Source organism: Epinephelus moara, chromosome 5 (assembly GCF_006386435.1).
Source record: "Epinephelus moara isolate mb chromosome 5, YSFRI_EMoa_1.0, whole genome shotgun sequence".
Lineage (NCBI taxonomy): Eukaryota > Metazoa > Chordata > Actinopteri > Perciformes > Serranidae > Epinephelus > Epinephelus moara.
In genome coordinates this window covers 42,010,662-42,034,469 of record NC_065510.1, presented here as the reverse complement: position 1 = coordinate 42,034,469, position 23,808 = coordinate 42,010,662, and the positions used below count along the sequence as shown (strand labels likewise).

The 23,808-nt window shown below is 40.1% G+C and overlaps 1 protein-coding gene across 4 annotated transcripts in view; it reads left to right on the top strand.

The window, feature by feature from the left end:
- rptor (regulatory associated protein of MTOR, complex 1) overlaps positions 1–23,808 on the top strand; it is a 277,608-nt gene that overhangs the window by 120,288 nt on the left and 133,512 nt on the right. For all 4 annotated transcript variants that reach the window (XM_050043590.1, XM_050043589.1, XM_050043588.1 and 1 more), the window contains exon 8: positions 17,417–17,476. In XM_050043590.1, coding sequence (XP_049899547.1) covers positions 17,417–17,476 — 60 coding nt within the window. The remainder of the gene's footprint in view (positions 1–17,416; positions 17,477–23,808) is intronic.

Below are 23,808 nucleotides of genomic sequence, written 5' to 3'. Positions count from 1 at the left end.
CCCATCCTTGCATAATATTATTCTTTACTTTTGTCTTTTAGATTTACTTTTACACTTTTCATACAACATGGTACCATGCTATCTAATAAATAGAGAGATGGAGAGTGTGAACACAAAATGGAAGGCAAAAGAGTTCAAATATGAGAAAGACTCCACCAACACAATCATCACCGGCTGGCTTTAAAGAGATTTCTTGTTATGTGATATCTGCAAAATGCAGGTGAGCACCTTAATCATCCATGCAACGCACTATCTGCTCAGATACAGTCTCTCTGCAGTGTGCAGAGTCCCCGTGGTGCCATAAGTCATTACTTACTCGCACAGTTTTTTTGCATTTTAATGACTGAATTCACTTTGCACTCACTAAAAGTCACAGGGATGATTTTAGAAGTTTTCAACTCCAAATTTGAAAGAGGCAGTTCACTTTTTTTTATTTTATTTGAAGTGTGTAAGAGAATGACAGGTTGCCTTCAGGAGGTGTCCTACAGCTAGTCAAATGTTTCTTCTCTGCCAGAAATATTGAAGAGTTTCGTTTATCTTCCTCTGCTCTCAATCCACACCCCGCCGTGACCTTCAGCATAATGAGGTCTCAGTATTATGCCATTAATATTGATATCCCTTAGTAACATTCCATTCCAGAGAACAAGTTGCTAAAAGCCTGTTGGATAATATTGACTGAACTATTCCTTAATACCCTCTGCCTCCAAAAATGGATGTTGTGGCTTGCAGGGGAAATGTCAAGCTTCAGTGGTTTGTAAGGTGGGTAATGAATCAGGGTAAATTTAGTCATGTATTACTGTATGTATGTATTATACATGAAATATCATCACATGGCTCACATAGTTGAGTTTAGCATGAATGTTATATGAATGCCAACACTTCAAAAGAGAATATTTAAACTCTTGACTCATTTATTTATTAATTCATTCATTAATTACTCATGCAAAAAACACAATGTAGTAATTGAATTAGGGATGCACAATGTGGATTTATTTTCAGCCGGCACCAGTAACCAATATTTACCTGCTTGTCATGGCCAATACTGATAAAATGACCGATAATTTCACATTTTCTTTTGTTTTAAAAAGAAGTTTATATTTCATGCACACTTGAGGGTAAGAGAGGACCTTTCTCAGACCACCCCATATTCCCTCTCTCAGCCCACTACCACTCCTTTTCCATGTTCACACAAAGGTTCCACCACATTAAGTACCATACCAAACCAAATAGTGAGGTGTGGAGGTGGGTTATGGTGAGTTCCATGCAACTACCCCCACTCTGCTTTAGCTGCTCAAACTATGATATACATGAAATATTGTCACACAGATGTTAACACCTTAAATGTTACATTGTTTTTAGGATCAAATAAATCCATCTCTAGTCTCTGGAAAATGGTAGTCGTGTTTTTTTTATTATGAAGTGTAACAGGAACTGTTGCAAAAACATGGTAGCTTATGAACATCATCATAATACAAGATCACAGAAAAAGAAAAGAAATGCCACCAAAGAAGCTTTGGAGTAAGTTATATTTCCATTTATGTGAGTTTTGAATTTATTCATTTACTTAGCCTACTTATTTATGTTTTATTTATTACTCAATTTGTTTATTTCAATGGCAACAGGGTAACACAAAAATTCAGGTAAACAACAGCACTTTGTGGACAGATCAAATATATGTGATACATATAAGGAACATAAAATAGGGGTAAGTTTTATTTTTCTCCTTGGTAACGTCAAATTATGACAGTTCCTTTATCCGCCACAGAGAGAGAAGTTTGTCCCAAAATTTACCGCTGTGTTTATACGAAGGTGACGAGAAATAGAGTTAGTGGGAGTGGGTAGGGTCCGGTTTGGGAGAGACCCTAAGACATAGTGAGCAAAAATGGATGATTTAATGTTCCATAGCCCCGACCTAACTAGATCAAATTGAAATCACTTTTGTTACCACAACAAAAACAAACAATAGTTCTGACTCTTCAGATGTTAATTTTCTTATTTAGTAAAGTACATCAAAAAGCTTCATGAGCATACTTTGGATTTTAGAGTGTTTTGCCTGAGATTTCAAATAAAATGCTTTGACATAATTTAACATTTAATCATATTGTATACAAGTAACTGAAGTAAGTGCATCCATCAACACAATAATATATAATATCCCTGCAACAATAATAATAATAATAATAATAAATTGTGTTTCCCATGTATGTATTTATTTATGATGGGCTGCCACAATAAAAAACACTGACCTGCCAATTATTTTCTAATTTTGTTTAACTATTTAAAATTGGTGAATTCTGATTTTATTGTAGAGCTGCATGCAGCATATCGATTTGCCCAGCGCCTCCTTGATCCACTCTCTATCCCTATCTGTTTATCATGAAACAGTAGCGCACCCCGCAGTCTGCCTGCACACACACACAATGACAGAGCTAACTGTTAGCATTACATGATTATTAAGGGCTGTCTAGTTAGCATGCTGCACTTGCTCTTCTTCTTCTCCTCGGTGTTTATTAGAGATGAAGATGCTGTGCCAGTTAAGTTGTAAAGCAGTTTGGCTTTGTATCATTGGCTGTACCCATCGGCTGTAATTTTATTATTCAAACAATAAATAATGAAGTGAATTTCCTATTATTAGCCGACAATCTATCAGCCTGATGTATATCCTGCATCCCTAAATTGAATAAACACAGTTATTGGAAAGAACAAAAAATCTGTATGTACGTCAATGTAGTATTTCTATAAAGATGCATGCCACAAATCAAGTCAGTTTTCCTTAGAGGAGACAACACTGTGTGCTTCTGGGGGAGAATTCACTCATTTCAGACATAGTATACAGCTGCCTCCTGCATGATTTAGTAGAGAATAACAATTGGATTGTGAATAGTCCCAGTGCTTGACAAACCTCCCCACCAGATTAAGCCAACCAGCTGTGGCATGCATTCATATCAACCTGCCCTCAAGCTTTCGCTGAGACCTGGAACTCTTCACGAGTCTCCAAAGATGCTGCAGCTCCCCCTCAACACTTCTTCCCTCCTCCTGATCTTCCCAGAGTTTGTTGCAGCGTCTTCCATTCACTTAGTATTTTCTAAATAAAGACATGCCGAGCTGTCTCCTCCTTAATTTTACACAGCCCCAGAGTGAGACCCGGCAAGAAAATGAGGAAGGGATGGGGTGGAGTTTGGCAAGGGTAGAGTGGGCGGATGGAGGGATTCACTGATGTGCAGGCTTACCTTGGCTTTAAAACTTTAATGAGATGCATTGAGGGATGGATGATAGGGTTTACACAGAGAGAGAGAGAGAGAGAGAGAGAGAGAGAGAGAGAGAGAGTTGGGGAGAGCAAGGCAGACAGAGTGCATGTGAACCTTTCATTGCTCAGCTGAGCAGAAAATCATTACTGATGGAGTGCCATCTTCAAGGGATTTCCCCACGCTGCGATAGATGGTGAGGGATGGAGGAGGTGAGCATCTGAAAATAGTGAGGGAGGCAACGGGATGACACCAGGGGTTTGCAGGGGAAGGATGAAAAAGAAACAACAGATGAAAGAATAAAAGTGCAGGGTGCTGTTTTAGCCAGGCCAGAAGTTTGCCTTATGGTCAGCACTGTTAGTCTGAAGGTCCACCGCTTTTGTCCAGAGTCACGATGACTATTGTATGGATTGCCTTGAGGTTTGATACAGTGTATAAGATCATCAGAAAATGAATCCTAATGATGTGACTGAAGTGATCCCAACTTTTCATCTAGCACCACCAGCAGATTGAAATTTCACCTTTGGTTCCCAAGCCAAGTCTACCCCTAAAGCGACCGTGTTTTGTGCTTTATGACAATGCATTTTCAACCAACTCAGATTTGTACGCGTTAAGATCCTCCGTCCATTCCAATGGACATTACTTTCTAGGATGTCTAGACCTGTCATTACTATCATCTGACTCCACCCAAATTCACAAACTTACAGTATTTAATGGGATGTCTAAAAGCCAGTTCAGGTAATTCAACCCTTTAGTGAAAGATGAGACAATGAATCTCTGTAGAATGCAAAGCAGGCTGAGCCAACTCCTCAGCAAGTGTGAGCTTCTGCTTCCTCAGTATTGCAACAATACCCACAGCTCTACACATGCTAACTCTACCACTGGGCTGCTGTGGTTTCCATGCACTTACACACAGGCAGTGTGGATACTAATGTGCAAGCCTTTCAACCTTGCTGCTCAGCTTTGACAGCCACTGTGGTGATCTCAAATAATGTAGCATCTCATCATCTTTACATATGTGCTGTAAACTGTATTTGAACTTTAAAGAGCAGATGAGGAGCAGTGAGGGCTCACATGATCACATCTTGTATTCCTTTCACCCCCCCCAACACACACGCACACACACACACACACACACACACACACACACAAACCACAGCCACATCATGTTAATTTAGAGCAAACGTGACTGCATCTCTGTACTCCCGTTTTAGCTCCTATGTGGAAGGAGGAAAATTAAACACTCAACAAAAAGTGGTATTTGTTGACTTAACACACACACACACACACACACACACACACACACACACCGCTGTGTCCATGTGCTGGAGCCTTGGCATTAACAACCGAAATGTAAATTGCTTGTAAACATGTTGACACATTCATCTCCCCCTCTTGTCTCTTGATGGAGGGTGAACTACAGAAGAGATGTTTCATCACTCTGTACTGTATATGCCCCATCTCTGGGGATATAAAGAGAGCAGCAGGTTTACCTCAGAAAACCTCATCAGACGCACACAATACATAAATTAAATCCAGCCACTGAATGTATAACTCATTAAATCACCTGAACATAATCAGGTTATTTTGGACAGTAAAATCAGTCTCTGCAGACATACACAGTAGTCTGCCTAAATATACTTAATGATGTCATTAGGTGACATCTGCTGATTACTATTTATCCAAATGAGCTTCATTTGAATGTCAGGCTTGCAGCTGTGAGTTCAGAAAATCCGCTCCTATCCCAGTAGAGTCACCACGGCTGCTGTCACAGAGTCTCAACAGTTGTTGTATGATTCACTGTGAGAGCCTGCTCCAGGATTTGTCTCTGGGTGACATCATCACTACAGACTGTCTCTGTGCTGTTCAGTTGAAACTGAAACTTGTTTGAATTCACTCAATACTATGGAGCTGTGTGATGTTATAGGAAATAACCCATGGATGGATTACTGAATGGACCCAAAGTGTCAGAGGCCCCCTGGCCTTCACTTGCAAATTGTCAAATGTCAAATTAACAGGTGACAGCCAGGAAGAAGCTCAAAGTGACCTCAAAAATACAGAAATGACCACAAAGAGATACAAAAGAACTGAAAAGCAACACAAAATATCTAGAAAAATGGGCAGAGCAACCACAAAGAGACGCAAAACAACTACAAAGAGACACAAAGAAAAGATATATTATAACGCAAAGAGACACAAACAGCTACAAAAAGACACAAAACAACCACAAGGAGACACAAAAAGACTACAGTGCAACACAAAACTACCAAAAGACTTAAAATGATCTTGGAGAGATACAAGATGACTACAGAAGCACACAAAACAACCACAAAGACACCCAAAGTGAGAACAGAGACACAAAACATCCACAGGGAGGCTCAAAGACAGCAAAGTGACATTAAATGACCACAAAGACACAATACTTCAAAGAGACACTAAATTAACTCACAGAGACACAAAACATCCACAGGGAGGCTCAAAGACAGCAAAGTGACATTAAATGACCACAAAGACACAATACTTCAAAGAGACACTAAATTAACTCACAGAGACACAAAACATCCACAGGGAGGCTCAAAGACAGCAAAGTGACATTAAATGACCACAAAGACACAATACTTCAAAGAGACACTAAATTAACTCACAGAGACACAAAACATCCACAGGGAGGCTCAAAGACAGCAAAGTGACATTAAATGACCACAAAGACACAATACTTCAAAGAGACACTAAATTAACTCACAGAGACACAAAACATCCACAGGGAGGCTCAAAGACAGCAAAGTGACATTAAATGACCACAAAGACACAATACTTCAAAGAGACACTAAATTAACTCACAGAGACACAAAACATCCACAGGGAGGCTCAAAGACAGCAAAGTGACATTAAATGACCACAAAGACACAATACTTCAAAGAGACACTAAATTAACTCACAGAGACACAAAACATCCACAGGGAGGCTCAAAGACAGCAAAGTGACATTAAATGACCACAAAGACACAATACTTCAAAGAGACACTAAATTAACTCACAGAGACACAAAGGGACTTTACAAAGACCCAAAACAACAACAAGGAGAAACTACATAAATACAGAGAGACACAAAACTATCAAAAAAAAAAAAATTCTCTCAGAGACACAAAATGATTCCACATAGACAAAAAACAACCACAAGAGACACAAAATAACTACAGAGTGATATAAAACAACCAAGAAGAAACACATTTCCCTTAAAGAGATACAAATGACTACAGAAACACACAAAATAACCTCAAGGAGACACCAGATAAACTCAAAGAGACACAAAACATCCTTAAAAAGATACGAAACCACCACAGAGTCTGTGTGTCATGCTCCTTTGTAGGAGAGGTGGTGGGGCCCTTTGCATATCTGTGCCCAGGGGACCATTGTCTCATAATCTGCCCATAAAAGAGCCTATGTGAATTTTTAAAGTTGGATTTTTTCGTTACACTGGAGCGTGCTCTAGGCGAGGTCAGCACCCCTGTATGTGAAGGAAAGGTCTTTTAATTAGCATAAAGTGTCCTGTGTACCACTAGCACTGCACTTTGATGTGAATTTAAAGTGATAGAAGTAATGAAGCATGTTTCTATGCTGATCAGGCAGGACCCTCTCCACCTTCACATTTGTCTTATTCATGATCAAACAGAGCACATTCATCATAATATATTCTCATCTGAAATGTTGCTTTGAAACAAGAGCAGTTGTACTGGAGCTCAGGAGCCCGCCGCCACTTAATGAGCAGCTTGTTCTGAGCTTATGTAACATTGAGAAATTTAACGGTAAGAAGCAGTAGAAATGCAAATATTTTTTTGTTCTAATAGTCGTTATACATACATATATATATACAGAGTGGCTTTTACACATACAGACCATGTACCATTTTGAAGTGAAGGCAATGTGTCGTGCTCATTAGCTGCAAGAATTCACTGAAAGTCTTTTCAGTGTCAAATGCTCACTTACAGATGGTTTGAAATGGGGCTTGGAAAATATTTTTTTATCTTTGTCCTTTGCAGCATGGTCGATGCAGGACTCTGAATATCTGTCCATGTGTCTGATTTGCTCAAGTAAGACTTTTGTTGTGTTCACTGACAATAGTGGTCACAATGGGGGTGAAGAGATCAGAGATGCTAAGAGAGGATGAAAAAGTGAATTGTAGACAACACATTATATTTGAAGAGGTATATGCAAAGATGGAGCAAATGCTTGCTGAGTCTCCTGGAGGACAAGGACTTGCTTTAGAGACATCTGGGTGAGGCGTCGTCAGAAGCCGACTGCTACTAAGTACTGCGTAAAGAGAAGAGAGGGAGGGAGAAATAAAGGAGGAAAGAAACCTTGATACTGTAAAAATGATCTCCAGCTGCCCAGTCACCAGAATAAATTGTTGTCATTGCCACAGTTATGTTGCATTTGTACTTTTCATACGTGTTATATATATCACGTATGAAAAGTACGTGTCCCAAGTACGTATATATACGTGTTATATATATCTAATGTGGCGTAGGTCAGATCACATGTATATGAGCTGAGTTTCTTATCAGGAGGAAGAGGGGACATTGGATGGGGTGACCCGGTACAATATTTCCTTCACTGTTTTCTATATTTTTGGTGTGCCTCCCTGTGTATTCTAAATGTGGGTGTTTTTTAACCAGAGGTCGGGACATTCCCAGTCATGTTTGTTTTGCCCAAACTGGGTATTTTAAGCTAAAACATGATGTTTTCCTAACCTCAACCACATGTTAACCACAACAAAACACTGAAAATCACAACATAGAGGAACTTAAAGTTTTAACGTAACCACTATTAGGGATTTCAACGGTTAACCATTAGTTGGTTAACTAAGAGTATTTTGAACCGAGTATGCATGGCGGTTTATCGGTTAATTTTGTTTCTTTTGATTTACTGCACTGTGTAGCACCCAGGTCTGGTGGGAGGCAACCAACTGCCTATTGCCCAACCCTCTGGTCTTCACTGGTTCATTAGCCTTGACCACTCTGCGTTGCACACCAACCTGGTTGATGCACCTTGACCTGACAGAATTGCTGTGGAAACATGATGCCCATCCTCTGGTCTCCTGCCTAGGTCACCCAGTTAGTGAAAGGCTCAATTTTGAGCCGCAAACCCCATTAGCTTTGTATATTTCACTGTTAGCTCTGTTCACACCATTAGCAGTGTCAGCACAGCTAGTGGCACTAACATAGATAACAGTCATATCGGGGTTTGTGGCTCAAAATGACGCAACTTACTCATCGCAGCTACCTGGGGGGGTGACTGGTGGGTGGCCACCATGTTTCCACAGCTATGTTGTCCTACCACTGGTATCACTTAGTCGCGGTAATCACGAAGCGGCACTGCTAGCTTCCCCCAACCCAGCTGGTGCTCAGTGCAGAGCTGCCCAGAGTAATGTTAGCTAACCAGTGGAGACTGGAGGTTGGGAAATGGCCACTATGTTTCCACATGTTATCAGGGCCAGCCTGCTGTCTGTCAGGAAATCCAACAGAAAATAGAATAAAAGGCAAGTCATTTACATAGAATTATCACGACCCCTACATGGATAGCACTTTGAAATGCGATGCTGAAGCTCACATCTTGTCAATGGAGAGCTGGACCAAATGAAAGGCCTCTTGTATTTCATGTCACTTGTTTTTCTGGTTAATTACTGGTTAATGGATGGTGGTCTGTCAAAAGCAAAATGACTCTCCAGTCCACTACATATAAAACTTACAAATGTAACATATCAGTGGTTTGCAGAAATGTACAATGCTAATATTTATTTTGGTAATTGGGTTGAGCCTATAGTTAGTGATTATTTGATTCTTGAAAGATTTCCGGTGGAGTAATCCTTCAAATAGACAAATTCTGACAATTTATTTGTGACCTTATTAATTTTTCAGCATTGTTTTACAGGATAACAGATGTGGGAAATGAAGGAATAACAGGAACCAAACATAGTCTGCAAAGTTTCCGCAAATAAACACTATTTGTCATATTTATAATTTAGATGATTTCATAGAACATACTGAGTGTGGTATGGGTAATGTATAGTGTAGGTCAGTGACAGAGCAGATTGAATTTGCGATCTTCCAGCAGTCCCTCTAGCACATGACTGATTGAGACGGTGACTTGGGACAGAAAGGCTGATTGGAGGAGTAATGAGCTGTAGAAGACAGCTGGCTCTGTGGGGACCAGAGGAGACACCCTGCTCCTCCCGTTCCTTCTCCTCCTCCTCCACCCACCCGGGGAGCAGTAACGTAGTTTCCTCACACAAGATCCACTTCATTCCCCTCCTCAAAGTTTAATATGTACATGACCACTCTCACCCTCTCCTCTCTGCACCCACACACTCTTATCCACCGATCCAATTAAAGTTTTGCCACCTTGCTGTTTGTAATAATCCCTCAATTTCTTTTTTATCTCTGCCCTCCAGCCCTCCTGATACTACCCTCAACTAATCTCTGTGTGTTCTCTTCATGCAGGAACGTTAAGTTCACCAGCCATAGTTCAGCCACTTTGACTAGCTGTCACAGTAAAAGTTTACTCTCAAAACAGTTAGAGGTGAGATGAGCCTCACTGAAAGCTATAGTATGATTCACCTCTACCATCCACTTTCCATATATCTTTTATCAGCTTCGTATTGGTTTCAATCCCCCTTTTCTTCTTCTTCTTTTACTCCAAGACATAAACAAGACCATAATACATTATTCCACACATTTAAGTTGTAAGGACTAGCATTTTTTTTCCCCAGAGTCGTATTTGAAACGTATAACTCTATTTTCTACTAAAACATATTCTATTCAAATTTACATTTTTGTGCTAAGAATTTTTAGCCACATTAGTGTTGTTGTCTCTAGGGATAGCATTGTGGGTTGGTCCAGCAGTTCTTTCGCCACTTTGGTCCAGCCTAAATTATCACAACCGCTACTGAATTGATTGCCATAAAATTTTGTACAATCATTTGTGTTTCCCAGAGGAGGGATCCCAAGGACTCTAGTGATCCCTTTACTTTTTATCCACTGTCACCAGCAAGTTAGCATATTTTGGTTAAAATATCTTGACAACTATTCTTCTGGCATCACCAGAAGTTTTCACCTATCATCCATCCATGACTTTAATCTTTGCCTGACTCTTATCTACTAGTAAGAATATAAAAATGAAAATGACTTGAGACTGACTTGTGCATCTCAAAACAATGACTGGGCCCCACTTCTGGAAAGTGGACTATCTTCTCAGAACAACATCTGTGTCTGGCAGGTCACTTTATCACTTAGAACGTAGGGCTGGGCAATTTATTGATATCATGATGTAAAATTAGTTGTCATTTTAGATTTTGGATATCGTAATATTGCAGCGGTTGTCTTTTCCAGGTTTGAAGGGCTGTATTACAGTAAAGTGATGTAATTAAAACTTCTGAGACTGTTTTAGATGTTCTCTTATTTGCTTTTACCAATTTAGGCTTTATATCCACGTTACTGATGATTATTAATCAGAAATGTCATTGTGTAAATAGCACCAATAGTCAATCCTTGTAATACTGATATTGAGGTACTTGGTCAAAAATTGAATTGAATATATTGTAATAGTTGATTTTCTCCATATCACCCAGCTCTATAAGAACAAAAATATACTGAGGCAAAGGCATATCAGTAACAGAACTTGTGTAAATGTTAACAAACTAGTCTGATTTCACACTCCAGCAGTAGATGTATTTAGATTGGCATCAGAACTTACAGATTAATGTGTTTAAAGCAGGAACGGCTGTTAAACAGTCTGTCACATATCTTCTAAATGAATGAGTGATTCTTACAGTATGTGTTGTCCACAGCTGCTTTATACTTCAGTTCATTAAATCCCTGCAGCCATCTGAAGGCAGCAGGTCACATGTTGATAAAACTGCAGCTTCCAATTTGAGAAGTGAAGCACCAGAGCACAGAGCTATTACACACGATCGTCCACCATGTTCGCTTTCATTAAATCACGTGCACAAGACACCAGGCTGCAACACAGTAACCACACACACACACCTCTACACACATCAGACAGGTCCACTAGGTCCTGGTATACTGCCTGTTTATATGGGAGATGTTAGATCACAGCCTTTTATCATTCCTGTGCGTCATTGCCTATTTTCCAACTTTCTTTTATGTTTTATTTTTGAAATTCATGACGATGCTACTGTGTCACATTTTACAAGAAGATGTGACCATTTATGATGTGATAAACAGCGGATTTAAACTGAAATAGCAGCAGATTGATACAGTCATATAAACTGCTTCATCAACAACTTTGTTGTTGAATATGATCCCTAAAGACGCTTCTTTCCATTATAAATTTAAGCTATTGTTGTCATGGCTCTCTGTGACGGGCACAGTTGTTTCAGAGCTGTGAGACCAGTGATGTGACTGAGTGTATTTATTAATCACCACACCATCTGATCTTTATTCCACTTCAGCCATTTTGCACTTTGCTGCTACTGCACATAAATGAACCAGAGTTGCACGTGTGCTAAGAGACGCCCATGGTGTCTGTGTGCCTGAGATCTACCACTTTGCACTTGTAGCTGAGCTTGTGTGATTAAAATAGGGCCCTAAATATCCGCAAAAGTGTGATCGACAGCAAAGCAAAATAGACAATTAGCCGAATCTTTACACTTTCCGATGGCAAAACTGATCAGTGAAACAGATCTTACTGCTCCCTCAATATTTATCTTATAAATCATCTGCTTCATGCATTGAATAAGTGGTTGACTAGAAAAAACTTAGAGAAATGCTGTGTCTTGAGTCACAGGAGTCATTTCTGACTAAAATCAAATGCAGGCTGTCTCCATCACCCCTGGTACTGATGCTTTTTGGAATTATTTTCCAAGCTTTAGTCATGTCTGAGATGAATAATTGTTTATGTTTGACAGTGTCCTACTTTGAGTTGTTAGCATTTCCACTAACCCTGAAGTGACATGTTTTTTCTTTGGATGGTGTAAATGCACCTCTAATTAGTTAATACTAAGTTGAATGCATCATCTGGCTGAAGTGCATTCAGCAGATATTTGACAAAGACCAGTGGGTTTAATGCGAAACCAGAGTGAGACAGATTTGAAAAGATGCTGCTCAAGCCTTTGTAAAGCTTTTTCCACTGACAGCACCGCTCACTAAAACCATTCAACCTCACAGTGACATGTTGTCTGGTTTCAGCTTGTAAAGTGCAGTTTTTATGCCTCTACGCCAGCAGTTCTTGGGTTGTCCATCTGTCCGTCCGTCCCATTCTTGCAAATGCGATATCTCAATAGCGCCTACAGGGAATTTCTTAAAATTTGGCATAAACATCCACTTGGACTCAACGATGAGGTATTTAGATATTGGTTGTCATAAGTCTAAGATCAAGGTTACTGTGACCTCATTCTCGTGAACACAATATCTTCAGAGGACCTCAAGGGAATTCCCTTGGCAAAAATGTCTGCTTCAGATGATTCTGATGAACTGATTAGAATTTGGTCGAAGGTCAAGGTCATCCAGTATGTTTACATGCACAGTTAGTTCAAGCTACAGTTATAGCTCAACTAGGCCATTTAATTGAACTATTGTCCTTGTCCCAGTATACAAGCACAGGAGGGGAATCGATTTATTTACCTAAGTATGTCAGACTCTGCTACAATAGATGGCGATATGTCCCCTTTCAGCTTGTTAGTGTTGGACCTTTTTTCAGTTTACCTATTACGTCACAGACCAAACAATCGCCATTCCGTGTTTTCCCTCCTATCCATGTATTTTAATTGTTTTAACTCTTTCAGCTGATACAGCATGAACTGTGTCTCCTCGTCTGTCCAAAAATGCACGACTCTGGATGTAGATTTCCCCATGTTGTTACCAGCACCTTCTTGTGTTATGCATTTAATGCTATTCGACTTCAGGGTCAAAGCTCAGGGCGGAAACTGTGGAGCATGCACAGAGTGCCTTGGCCAGTTTAGGTCCGATTGACTGTATGCATGCGAGAGGAATTCAACTCCCTATCGCATTATCTGGGTGTGTTAGTCCGACTTTAAGAAATTCTATTTAGTAGGATTTCAATCGGACTAACATGTTTACGTGTGTTTTTAAAGTCTGGTTTTAGTCGGACTCTCTAATGCCACGTAAACGTACTGACTGTGACCTTGCATCCGTCTCATTCTAATGAAAGCGCTATCTCAAGAAGACCTTGGGGGAATTTCCTCAAATTTGGAACAAACGTCCACAAGGAACTAATTAGATTTTGGTGGTCAGAGGTCAAGGTTATTATGACCTTGAGTCTGTCTCATTCACATGGGCACAATATCGCAATCCCTTGAATTTGGCACAAACATCCACTTGGACCCAAGGATGACCTGAATTTGGTGGTCAAAGGACACCATGACCCTCAACATGTTTTGGCCATATCTTAATAATTCATATGCTAACATTACAAAATGTTTGACTGAGTTGATGAAGTAATAACATTTCATATCCAAAGTGTCAAAGGTCATCTTCAACGTGACATCATAATGTTCTGCAAAAACACTTTTCTGACCATTACTCAACGTCATATCTCAGGAACAGAAGGGGAGACATTTGGTCAGATACTGAATTGGTGACACTAATCTTGGGTGTCCACCTTGAAACTATGCTGAATGTATAGATCTTCTGAGCTGCAGATATGAAGGTGTGTGCGAAGCATCCACATTTCAAAATGTGTAGCTTCTTTGCAGCAACATCCATATTTGAAGCATTGTCTGCTGTTATTGCTACATGAGTCTGGACAGACATGGATATAAACTCTAACTACAATTTGACTGTTTCATGGAGGCATACAACCATGAGGCAGTAATTCTTGGTACTCCTGCTTTGTTACTAATAATAAAGATGCACACATCCCTGCCTGATTCCCCTCTTGAGTTGATTGCAGGGATCAAATTTAGCTGTTAGCTGCACACCATAGACTGATACCCATTTTGTACATCATTAGCATATTCTTACAGCAATATCACACACTTTTTTATGGTGGAATCAGACTTTTGTTTTTTAATAAAAATAAACAAGTCAGAGGGAAATCATTTAGGATTCGAGTATATATACTTTGATTAGAAGCATTCATAGAATCACTTTTTTTAGTTGCAGTACGTCATCAGGATGTTTAAGTCTGTTTTTTATCATTTCAGAGCACAAATGTAGCTTTTTCAGACAGGTTGTGGATCAAAATGACTAAAGATTGTGGTGTGACCAAATTCTCCTCTTTTCTCCTCTCCTTCTCTTTCCTTTCTCACTCCTCCTTTCTCCTGTCTCCCACGCCTGAGGGATTTTACATCTCCCTGCCCAGGGGTAGGGTGGAAACACGCTCTCGCTGATGCAACCTCCTGCTTGGTCTGGGCTCTATTTACTTTGGCCCGTCTGTCTTTTCCTGCCAGACTCCATTTTTAGTTAATCATCTCTGTTTATTTTGGGGAATTCACCGTATCCCTTTTGCAGCAAGCACAGAGAAAAACATAAAGAAAATATTTAATCTGTGGTTCAAATGAAATTTAAAAGTAAACAATCTTGGATTGTGTTGTATTGGGGAAACAATGATGTCCCAGTGTTCCTGACAAACAGCAAAGTACTGGCACATACCAATGCAGATTCTGCGCATTGTGGCTTTCAGTCAAAAAGTTTCTGATCATTAAGACTTTGGAACAATTCGTCCTGGTTACAGTCTTGCTACTCTTTGTTCCTTGAGTGCCGGGCACACTCAGGGCCCGTGCTGTTCTTTAAAGAGACCGTAAATCACACTAGTGTCATGTGGGATCTCATTATTCTCCAGCATCAGGAAGAACTTTTGAATGTGAGTGCCATACATTACGTCATAGTCAGGGAGGATCAGTTGTTGGATACCAATTCCCAATCCCTGCATGGCTTTTATCCTTTTGGAACTTAAAGTCTCTTTCAGCCATGATGATGGCTTAGGCTGGTGGAGAAAACTGCATCAGCTTTATCACATTATCAGACATGACAGACTGAATGTGGAAGCTCTAATGGACATGTGTCAACGAAAAAAAAAAAAAAAAATAGCTTTGACCTTGTGATTTTATTGTTTTACTGTGAAAAAAACTTCAACCAGTTTAATTTCATCAGCTTATCATTCTGCATTCAACTCATTCAATCTATTTGTCAAGCCAGATTAAATTGTCTAGTATCAAAAGTTTGCACAGAAATTGACTAAACATTAAATTAAGTTCTCGTTGTCAGTTTTTTTGTTGTTGTCTTATTAGTGTAATTCTTATATGCACACGTGAGGGTTAGAATTTCCTGAAGATGGCTTGTTGTGTCTATATTAGTCACTGGGTCCTCTCCTGAATGGGAATCACCTGTGAAGTTGTGATCAAAATGAAGGCTGAGTTTGAAGATTGGTATGCTCTGAATAACGGGGCTAGAAGTTGCCACTTAATGCCCCTGACCCACATTTGTTTAAAGTCTTAGGTTGCTGTATCACTGCAGGAGTGATCCCAACACAAGATGGTCTGTAGTTTTCTGTCATATATATTCATATTAACCCTGGCCGAAGTTTCAAATAATGAGGTAAATGTATGTAAAAAATCCCTGTTATCAAAAGCCTCAAGCTTCAGACCTTTCTGAATATTCTGCTTCTGATGTTTGTTTCTTTGTTTTTTTTCTCTGCATTCGAGACAAGCTGATGTCAGCTCGTGACAGATTTCTTTATATGGTCATCTCCCCCAGGCACACTACTGCCACATAAATGTAAACACATTACGTAGCTCACACTGCAATGTGTAGCTACATGCTAACGTCAGGGAAACATATGTGAAACTCACCCCAATTTTGGATCATACTCCTGCTGGAACCCGTCCGTTTTTTCGTAGAAGCTTTCATTTGTGATTTTTCACGCCATTTCCTTGGTACAGTGATGGTGTAGAGATGCCCGTAGCTGTGTGTCATTACTATGAAACTTTCTCATTCGTGCCGACATCAAAAAAGCTTGATTTCCGAGGTATGACATTTCCCTCATCTTTCACGTTGTTGGGCCCATACAGTAAGTGATCAAGAGACTAATGCCAGCTGAGCTGCTAACTTTGTATTTAGCACTGTTAGCTTGTTTGGGGATAAATTAAATAATCAAAAAATGTGGCTCTTCGTCGGAAATGTTATTGGAACAAATGGATCAAATACTGATAGTGAAACGAGACATTTCGCAGTAGTTGTGTCGTTAAAAAAAATGTATCCATTGATTTACAGACGTCTCTATCATAATCAAAGTATATGGGGAAAAGTCTCTTTGAGCCCTGCGGCATCACATGGTGGACACGGAAGTTGTAAATTTACATTTAACCACAATGTCAAATTGGCTTTAAAGCCAGGTGTTTTTCTGGGAGCTTGGAGATGCTGAGATGCGGAAGAGCTGGATATGCCGACCAATCAGAGCAGACTGAGCTTTTTTGGGATGGGGGCTTAAATACAGTGTCTCAGACAGAGGGTGAATCAAATGTTTCAGCACTGACAGTATTAGGAAAATAAAGTATTTCTTGACTATCGAAGCATTTAAACATGTTCTAGTAGAAAACCAACATACAAGTATGAACCTGAAAATGATCAGAATTAGAACAACTAATGAACACACCGGACAAACCATTCAGTGAAAGTTAATTTAGTCCAAATTTTAAGGCAGCCTGCTAACTTTACTGTGTGACCGATGTTTGCGTACGTGCACACACACAAACGCACACCTGCTTTCCTCCAGGTGTGTGATGACTCGCAGTGAGCCCCAGCGCCGAGCTGCACGTCTGTCGAGGCTCTGAACGGCAACCTGCTGTGACTTACAGCTGGCCCGACCTGTCAGAGCTAACCACGCACAGTAAACAATAACTCCCATGCCAGACGTTTCAGAAATATGACTGTGTTTCCCGCTGCCTGCCCCCTCCCCTTTGACTGTAACTCAGCCAAAATACACTTATCAAAGTGCTCAGTGGTTGTAATCTTTGAAGCTCTCATTTTTCATTTGAGTGTTTTATCCGTTGATTGTCTCTCTTGTAGGTCGTAAAATCTGTACTGTAGAGGCCAAACGTTTTTATTGCTTTGTCTAGTCTGTGAGCACCTCTTGTTATCTTTCCAACTCTTATCAGCAGCTTTTCCCTGTCTGTTTTTTTTTTTTTTTCAGGTTTTGTATGCAGAAGAGTGCCAAGTTGGTGCCAGGGGTGACGTTAGACCTCATCGAGAAGTAAGTGGCACTCCACCACCATCCTAAATAAATAAATAAATAAATCTCTCTGTCGCAACTCTTTCCCTCTCACTGTTGCTCTTTCTCAGGAGGGTGCAGTCTAGAGAGATCATTATCCTGTTTTCCTTGTGTCTGTCTCTCTCTGTCTATCTCCCTGTCTGTCTCTTTTGCTCTCACCTCCTTATCGTCAGCCCTCTCTCTGTTGTTTTCCATCCTGCAGGTAGAATACTCTGCCTTTGTTTCCTCCTCACAGCCAAAGCGGCAGTAGTTTGGCAGATTTAAAGCTCCACATTTCTTCAATAAACCTCCGGGTGCCACGCGGCTGAGCGCAGAACATCTCTTGCTCTTAGGCACACACTGAGTGATATTAGCGCTCAATATGGATGACATATCCAAAGTTTTAGTAGTTTCACAGAACCATCGAGGCGTGGCTTTTCTTTTTTTCCTCCCTTATATGCGGGGGAGAGTAAAATGACATCCATAAACTAAGTTGGTTGAGGAGGTTTTAGAAGCACTAAGTAACTTAAAAGCAGACTGTCATGGCTCAGCAGAAAAATACATCTTTTTGGAGAGCACCTTGAGGTGCTAAACTTGAAGAATGTCTCAGCAGTGTCTTCATGATGTTTGCTGAAGGTGAATAATTATTTCATGTACACACACATGAAAACATATGCATACACAGTACCTGCACATCTGTTACCTCCACGAGTCTTAAATTAATTCTTTGCTAAGGGTTTTTTCGGAGACGCTGGCCCTCATTTATGAAATGAACGTTTTATAAATGAGGGCCTCAGAAAACTGGGTGTACTATGATTTCCACGCAGAGCTCGGCATTTATCAATGTGGACATGAGCAAGGCTCTGATCAAATCTCTCAGGTCTCGTGTAAGCAAGTTTGAGGCAGTTAAAAACGCAGCATGTGTACGACCCTTAATAAGACTGAGACAGTCAGAGAATTCATATTAGACCATATTCTGACTGGCTTAATGTATATGCAGACACATATTAATCACTTGAAAATGTATAGCCTATGAGAAAATTTTAGATGTTGTAAAAGATAGCACAGCTATGATAGAAAGGAAAGATGGGGGAGAGAGATGGGGGATCACATGCAGCAAGGTGCCATAGGCTTGAATTGAACCAGGGCCACTGCTGAGGAGTCTGCCTACATGGGGTGCACATCCTACCAGTTTAAGTAGAGGTTGCCCTGGCAATCAATTTTTTACTGGTGTCCAGTTGGGACACAGGTGGTGCGTCTGTGTCTCCTCTGCCAACTTTTATGCCCGAAATGGAAGCAGACCCAATATGTGTGCCCACGTGCTCATTGGTCTGGGTCAGCTATTAGCTTTAATAATATGATTATAACAGTATCAATATTTTTAAAATATATAGACTATCATTATTAATATGTGTAGGCCATAGGTTGGTAGGCTACATATCATGGATGTACAACTTAAGTATTCCAACCTCAGCTAGTGTTTGATGTTGTTGATTACAGCCATGTTTTCTTTCCACACTGTATTTTTCTGACTTCCTTTGATGCCACTTCTCAGGCTGCCAGATAGAATCAGTTGGTTAAATAGGATATTTCTAGCTCAGAGAAGTTTCTCTCTTTGGCCATATTACAACTCTCCGTGTGGTACACTCTAGAGGCGAGGCTTCTAAACCCAGAATATATTGGTGTGAGATATTTGAATGATGATCGTTTTCAGTGGCCACAGCTATCAGCACCTGATCATTCTTATGCTGTGATGAGCGAAATAAGAATGTTTCATGAATCACACATAAACCAAATTGTTCGATGATTTCTGATTTCACATCAAGTTTGATGTGTGAAGACTGTACGATGACAGCGGCTACGATGTACGATGTAGTAGCTTCCCATACTGAGTGCCCAAGGATGTTACACGGGTTATTAGTTCTCCAACTGTGAAGCACAACATAGATAGAGGGTCACATTATTAAATAACCTAAAGTTTTGTGGGCACTATATACTGTGGTCTGTCTGTGTGTTTACTAACTGCTAGGTTGCTCAGCTGGCAGCTGCAACTCCGCCACTATTTCCTTCCATGCTTCGTCCTTCTTTACGTGGTCATTTTGTCTCCATGGCAAGCTGCTATCCATCTCTTTATTTTGGTTTAAGGCCAATATGTCATTTCATGCTGCATCTCTATTGGTTGGTAAGTAGACGTAGGTTTTAACAGCAGTCACACAGTGAGATTATCATCCCTAATTTCTGACACTGTCAGAATTTTATCCCAGGCTGTCTTTGATTGCAAGACAATGTAACAACAGCCATCATTTAACCTCTCTCACTGTGTGACATAGGACCACCATTTTAGAGCCACGACCAAAGATACCGCCACGTTTCTCTCACGTTGATTATCTTTCGACTGGGACAGCCCAAAATCGCACACTGCATACGAGGCTTAAGACTGATAAATGAGGGCCTCTGTGTGCTTCTCTGCTCTTTTCAGTCCTCTGTGTCCTCAGAGGTTTCAGTGTTTTGTGTGTGTGTTTGGTTCCTCAGACTTAAGCTAGCAGGAACTACAATGATGCACTTTGATTTTCTTGTCCAAATTTAGATTTTATGCGATCTTCTTTGGAGATAAAATTCTGATTTTGTGTTGTGAATTCTTTGTTTTTGTAAGAAGCATAGTGTTTTTACCTGCTCCCATTTTATCTTGCTGTTGTTTGCTGTTGATGCAAACTCAGCACAACTCATCTGTTATTTTGATAAATTCAGTATAATGTATATTTTCATAGCATTAACCTCATAGTACAACATTAGAGTCATGTCATACTCACCACTAAGCTGCTCCCTTTTCACCATCAAGTATTGTTTTGACTCATCAGCTGATTTCAGTCTTTCAGTCGCATCTATTTTTTTTTTTTTATCTTTGAAGTTTTATTAATTTTAACATATCAACTTTTTTTTGGGCGTTTTTGCCTTTAATTGATAGGACAGGTAAGTGTGAAGGGGGAGAGAGAGGGAATGACGTGCAGCAAAGGGCCACAGGCTGGAGTCGAACCCGGGCCGCTGCGGCATCAGCCCTGTACATGGGGCGCCTGCTCTACCTACTAAGCCACCGACGCCCCAAACATATCAACTTTTTGAAAATATGGACAAAGATGTCATATAAGAGGATTCACAGTCCATTACAAAAAAACAAACAAATCATGGAACTTAAAAGTCAGCCGTAAGGAACCATCCTGGCACCCCAAAAATTCTCAGATATACACATGTATACACATGTATGCACACACTTATATGCATATACATACACATCCTGTCTTCTGGTAATTAGGGACATAAATGGAAGTTTAAACTTAGGCTAGTCCTCTAGTCTTTAAGTATGAAAACACACAGAAAGGAGTCAAAATTGACCACAATTTAATCTGTAATGTTAATAAATATTATCAAAAAAATTGTGTATAAAAGCTATTTGAAATTAAATTGCATTTTAAATGCTGCTGAAGTTGCACCGTGCACTATGGACATTGCATACTATCCTACAAGACATTACGACAACTCACTAAAAGTTAACATTTATTCATTGTGTGTATTTATCTTCTTCATTTGAAAAACACACACTCACATTGCAGCTATCTATATTCATACACATACACACATACACTCTTGACCATCCATCGTCACTATCTCCCACGCACCCATGAGCACCTCTTTCATCCATCCTAGCAAAAAGACATCCAGCCGGCGTGGGTATGTGTGAGGCTCGGACATACTTTATGCATTGAACATCCTGCTGACTTGTAACAGTCATTCACATGTGGTTCCATCCATGAGAGGGCATATGTGTGTTTGTGTATGTGTTTGTGAAAGAGAGGGAGAAAGAGAGACGTTGATGATCAGTGCTGCTGGTATTGCATGCCAATGCACACTCCACCCAGTATCTTAATAACAACTTTAACCGACTAAAACGTTTGGAGCCAACTAGCGAGTGTAGCAACGGTTAATCCACTAGTTGACTAATTTCACACAGTCGTATTTGTAACGTGTACCCTCTCTAAGATGTTGCACTTGTAATGTAAGCCAGAAAAAATTGCCATACGTGGCTTTTTTTGCTTGGGACGCTATTTAACCTGGTGATCATTTTGAAAGGCAGCAGTCTTTGTCTCAAGTATAAACTGCTTTGTACAATCTGGCCTCTGTGGGCTCTCCAGTTGTGTAGAATAAACCTGGCTGCAACAATAAAACCTGTAGAAACTGCTTTCGTAAGGCCGCGGTGACTCAAGAGATTTGTCCCCTAATAGACATAATTGTGGGAATTCTGGTCAAGGTTGTTTGAGCCACAACTTTAAGTACCATCCATGGTACCATTAGTACCATCTTCCAAAAAGGCAGTCCCATGGGAGAGTCCCATAGAGCACTGAGAAACGTGCCAACTTCTTTGTTATATTTCCAACATTTAATATCAATGTACGATTATGGATAAACTTACCTCTGGCATCCCGTGTAGCCAAAGTCTTCCCTAATCTCATTACCAAGATCCTTTTGCCATATTAGTCTCAAGCCTTCACACATTCTAGTTTGTATATTTGACATATTCCTATAAAATATTGAGGCAGAGTATAGAGTATGAGGAGAATTTAAAAACTGTTGAACCTTCATCTCTTCTCCCTCTTCACTTTTCAGTCCAAAGACAGATCCTACGCTGCGGTATAAATTCCTCCAGAAATCCCCAGCAACTGCCCTCCTCTGAAAAACAATGAACAGTCCCTTACTAAAATGTTATTAGTAATTTTAATAATAATAATTTGAACATGTTTCTCACTTATCCACATCTTATCTGTTACTGTTCTTCCATCTTGTACCATTTAATTATCCTTAACACTCAATCCTTTTCATTGCTTGCAGAGTTTCTTTGATTTTCTTTTCACTCCATTCTGCCTATTCCTTCTCGTCTTCTGTCAAACACTACTTCTCTCCAGTGGATAAGAATTACGCAAATGCCCCAGTACTGTACGTATAGCTATTGCAGGAAGGGAAACCACAAGAGCAATGACGAACACCTTTGAAGTAATAAGGCCTTTTTCCATTTCTTCTCTCATTGTTTTTTTCTACATTCTGCCCTCGCAACCTCACCAACATCAGTCGCTGGGTTTGACAACATTGAAGCTCTCCATTCATGCACAAGGTCTCATGTCCTCCTTATCTTTTATCACTTGTCACACCAGAATAAAGAATGGGCTTCTGTGGAGAAGGGGGGAAAGTAATTTATGATCGACTGGCTGTAAGGAGAGTTTTAGCACCCACAAACGTCACACTAGTTTGCGTCAGAGACAGCACTGTTGGAAGCATTCTCACCTGTTCTTCCAAGTAACGCTGAACAGAAACATCAGACGTGACAGTTTAACAGTGGTCTCAGAGTCAGTCTGCCACCTCAGAATGAAATTTGAAATAGTTTCCGTCAAGGACAAACAACCTGTGATCTGAATCTAAAGCTTCAGTCACTAACCAACCATACATCATGCTTGAATAAAGTCTAAACCAACGCATGCTAAAGAAACACCCAATACAATTACGCTGCATTGTAGGTTTGATTCCTGTAATGGCCTCTCAGTGTGTGCAGCCACGACAAACAGAAAACGGTTTCACTTTTTTAGAAAGACTCCCCTCAGGCTGTAGGGTGAACCACTCATACACAGGCTGTTGTGCTGCTGTGTTTTATAAGATCCGGTGCTCTGCTCATCGTGTTTGCTGTCTGCTTCAGACATATACACAGCAGGGTTGTATACTAATACGAAGCCAGTGAGGTTAAGAGAAAGAGTTCTGCAGCAGAAAAGTGCTGACCTGTTCTGTATTAGTCTGTACGCTCTGCTGAAATCGCATTTGAGATGTTGTCGATTCCAAACAATATTGAAAAACTAATAAAATGTCAAATCTATGAGATAGGTGACCTTGAATTGAAGTACAAGCATGGAAATATTAAAGGTGGGAATTCATATGAGGAAAAAAAAAAACCCAACAGAAAATGCAAGGTTAGACATTTCCAAAATGTGTGGTAAAATGAACGTCAGAAAAATAGTTAAATAAAAAATCGAATTCACTAAAATGCCCCGATTTAAATTTTGAAAGAATAAGGCTTGATTTCTCGCACTTGATGTTACAGCAGCCCTGAACATGACTGAAGAAGGGCTTTTGGTTTTTAATCAGTGGGGGTTGGTGGGGTCCCTGATGCTTGAGTTGCGGTTTTGGTTCATTGCATGTTGTCCACAGGGCTAAATGTTGACTCAGCTGATGTCCCTCAGAGTTAAATAATGGATGGTCTCAGAGCTCATAAAAGAAAAATGCAACCAAACCCACTTGCC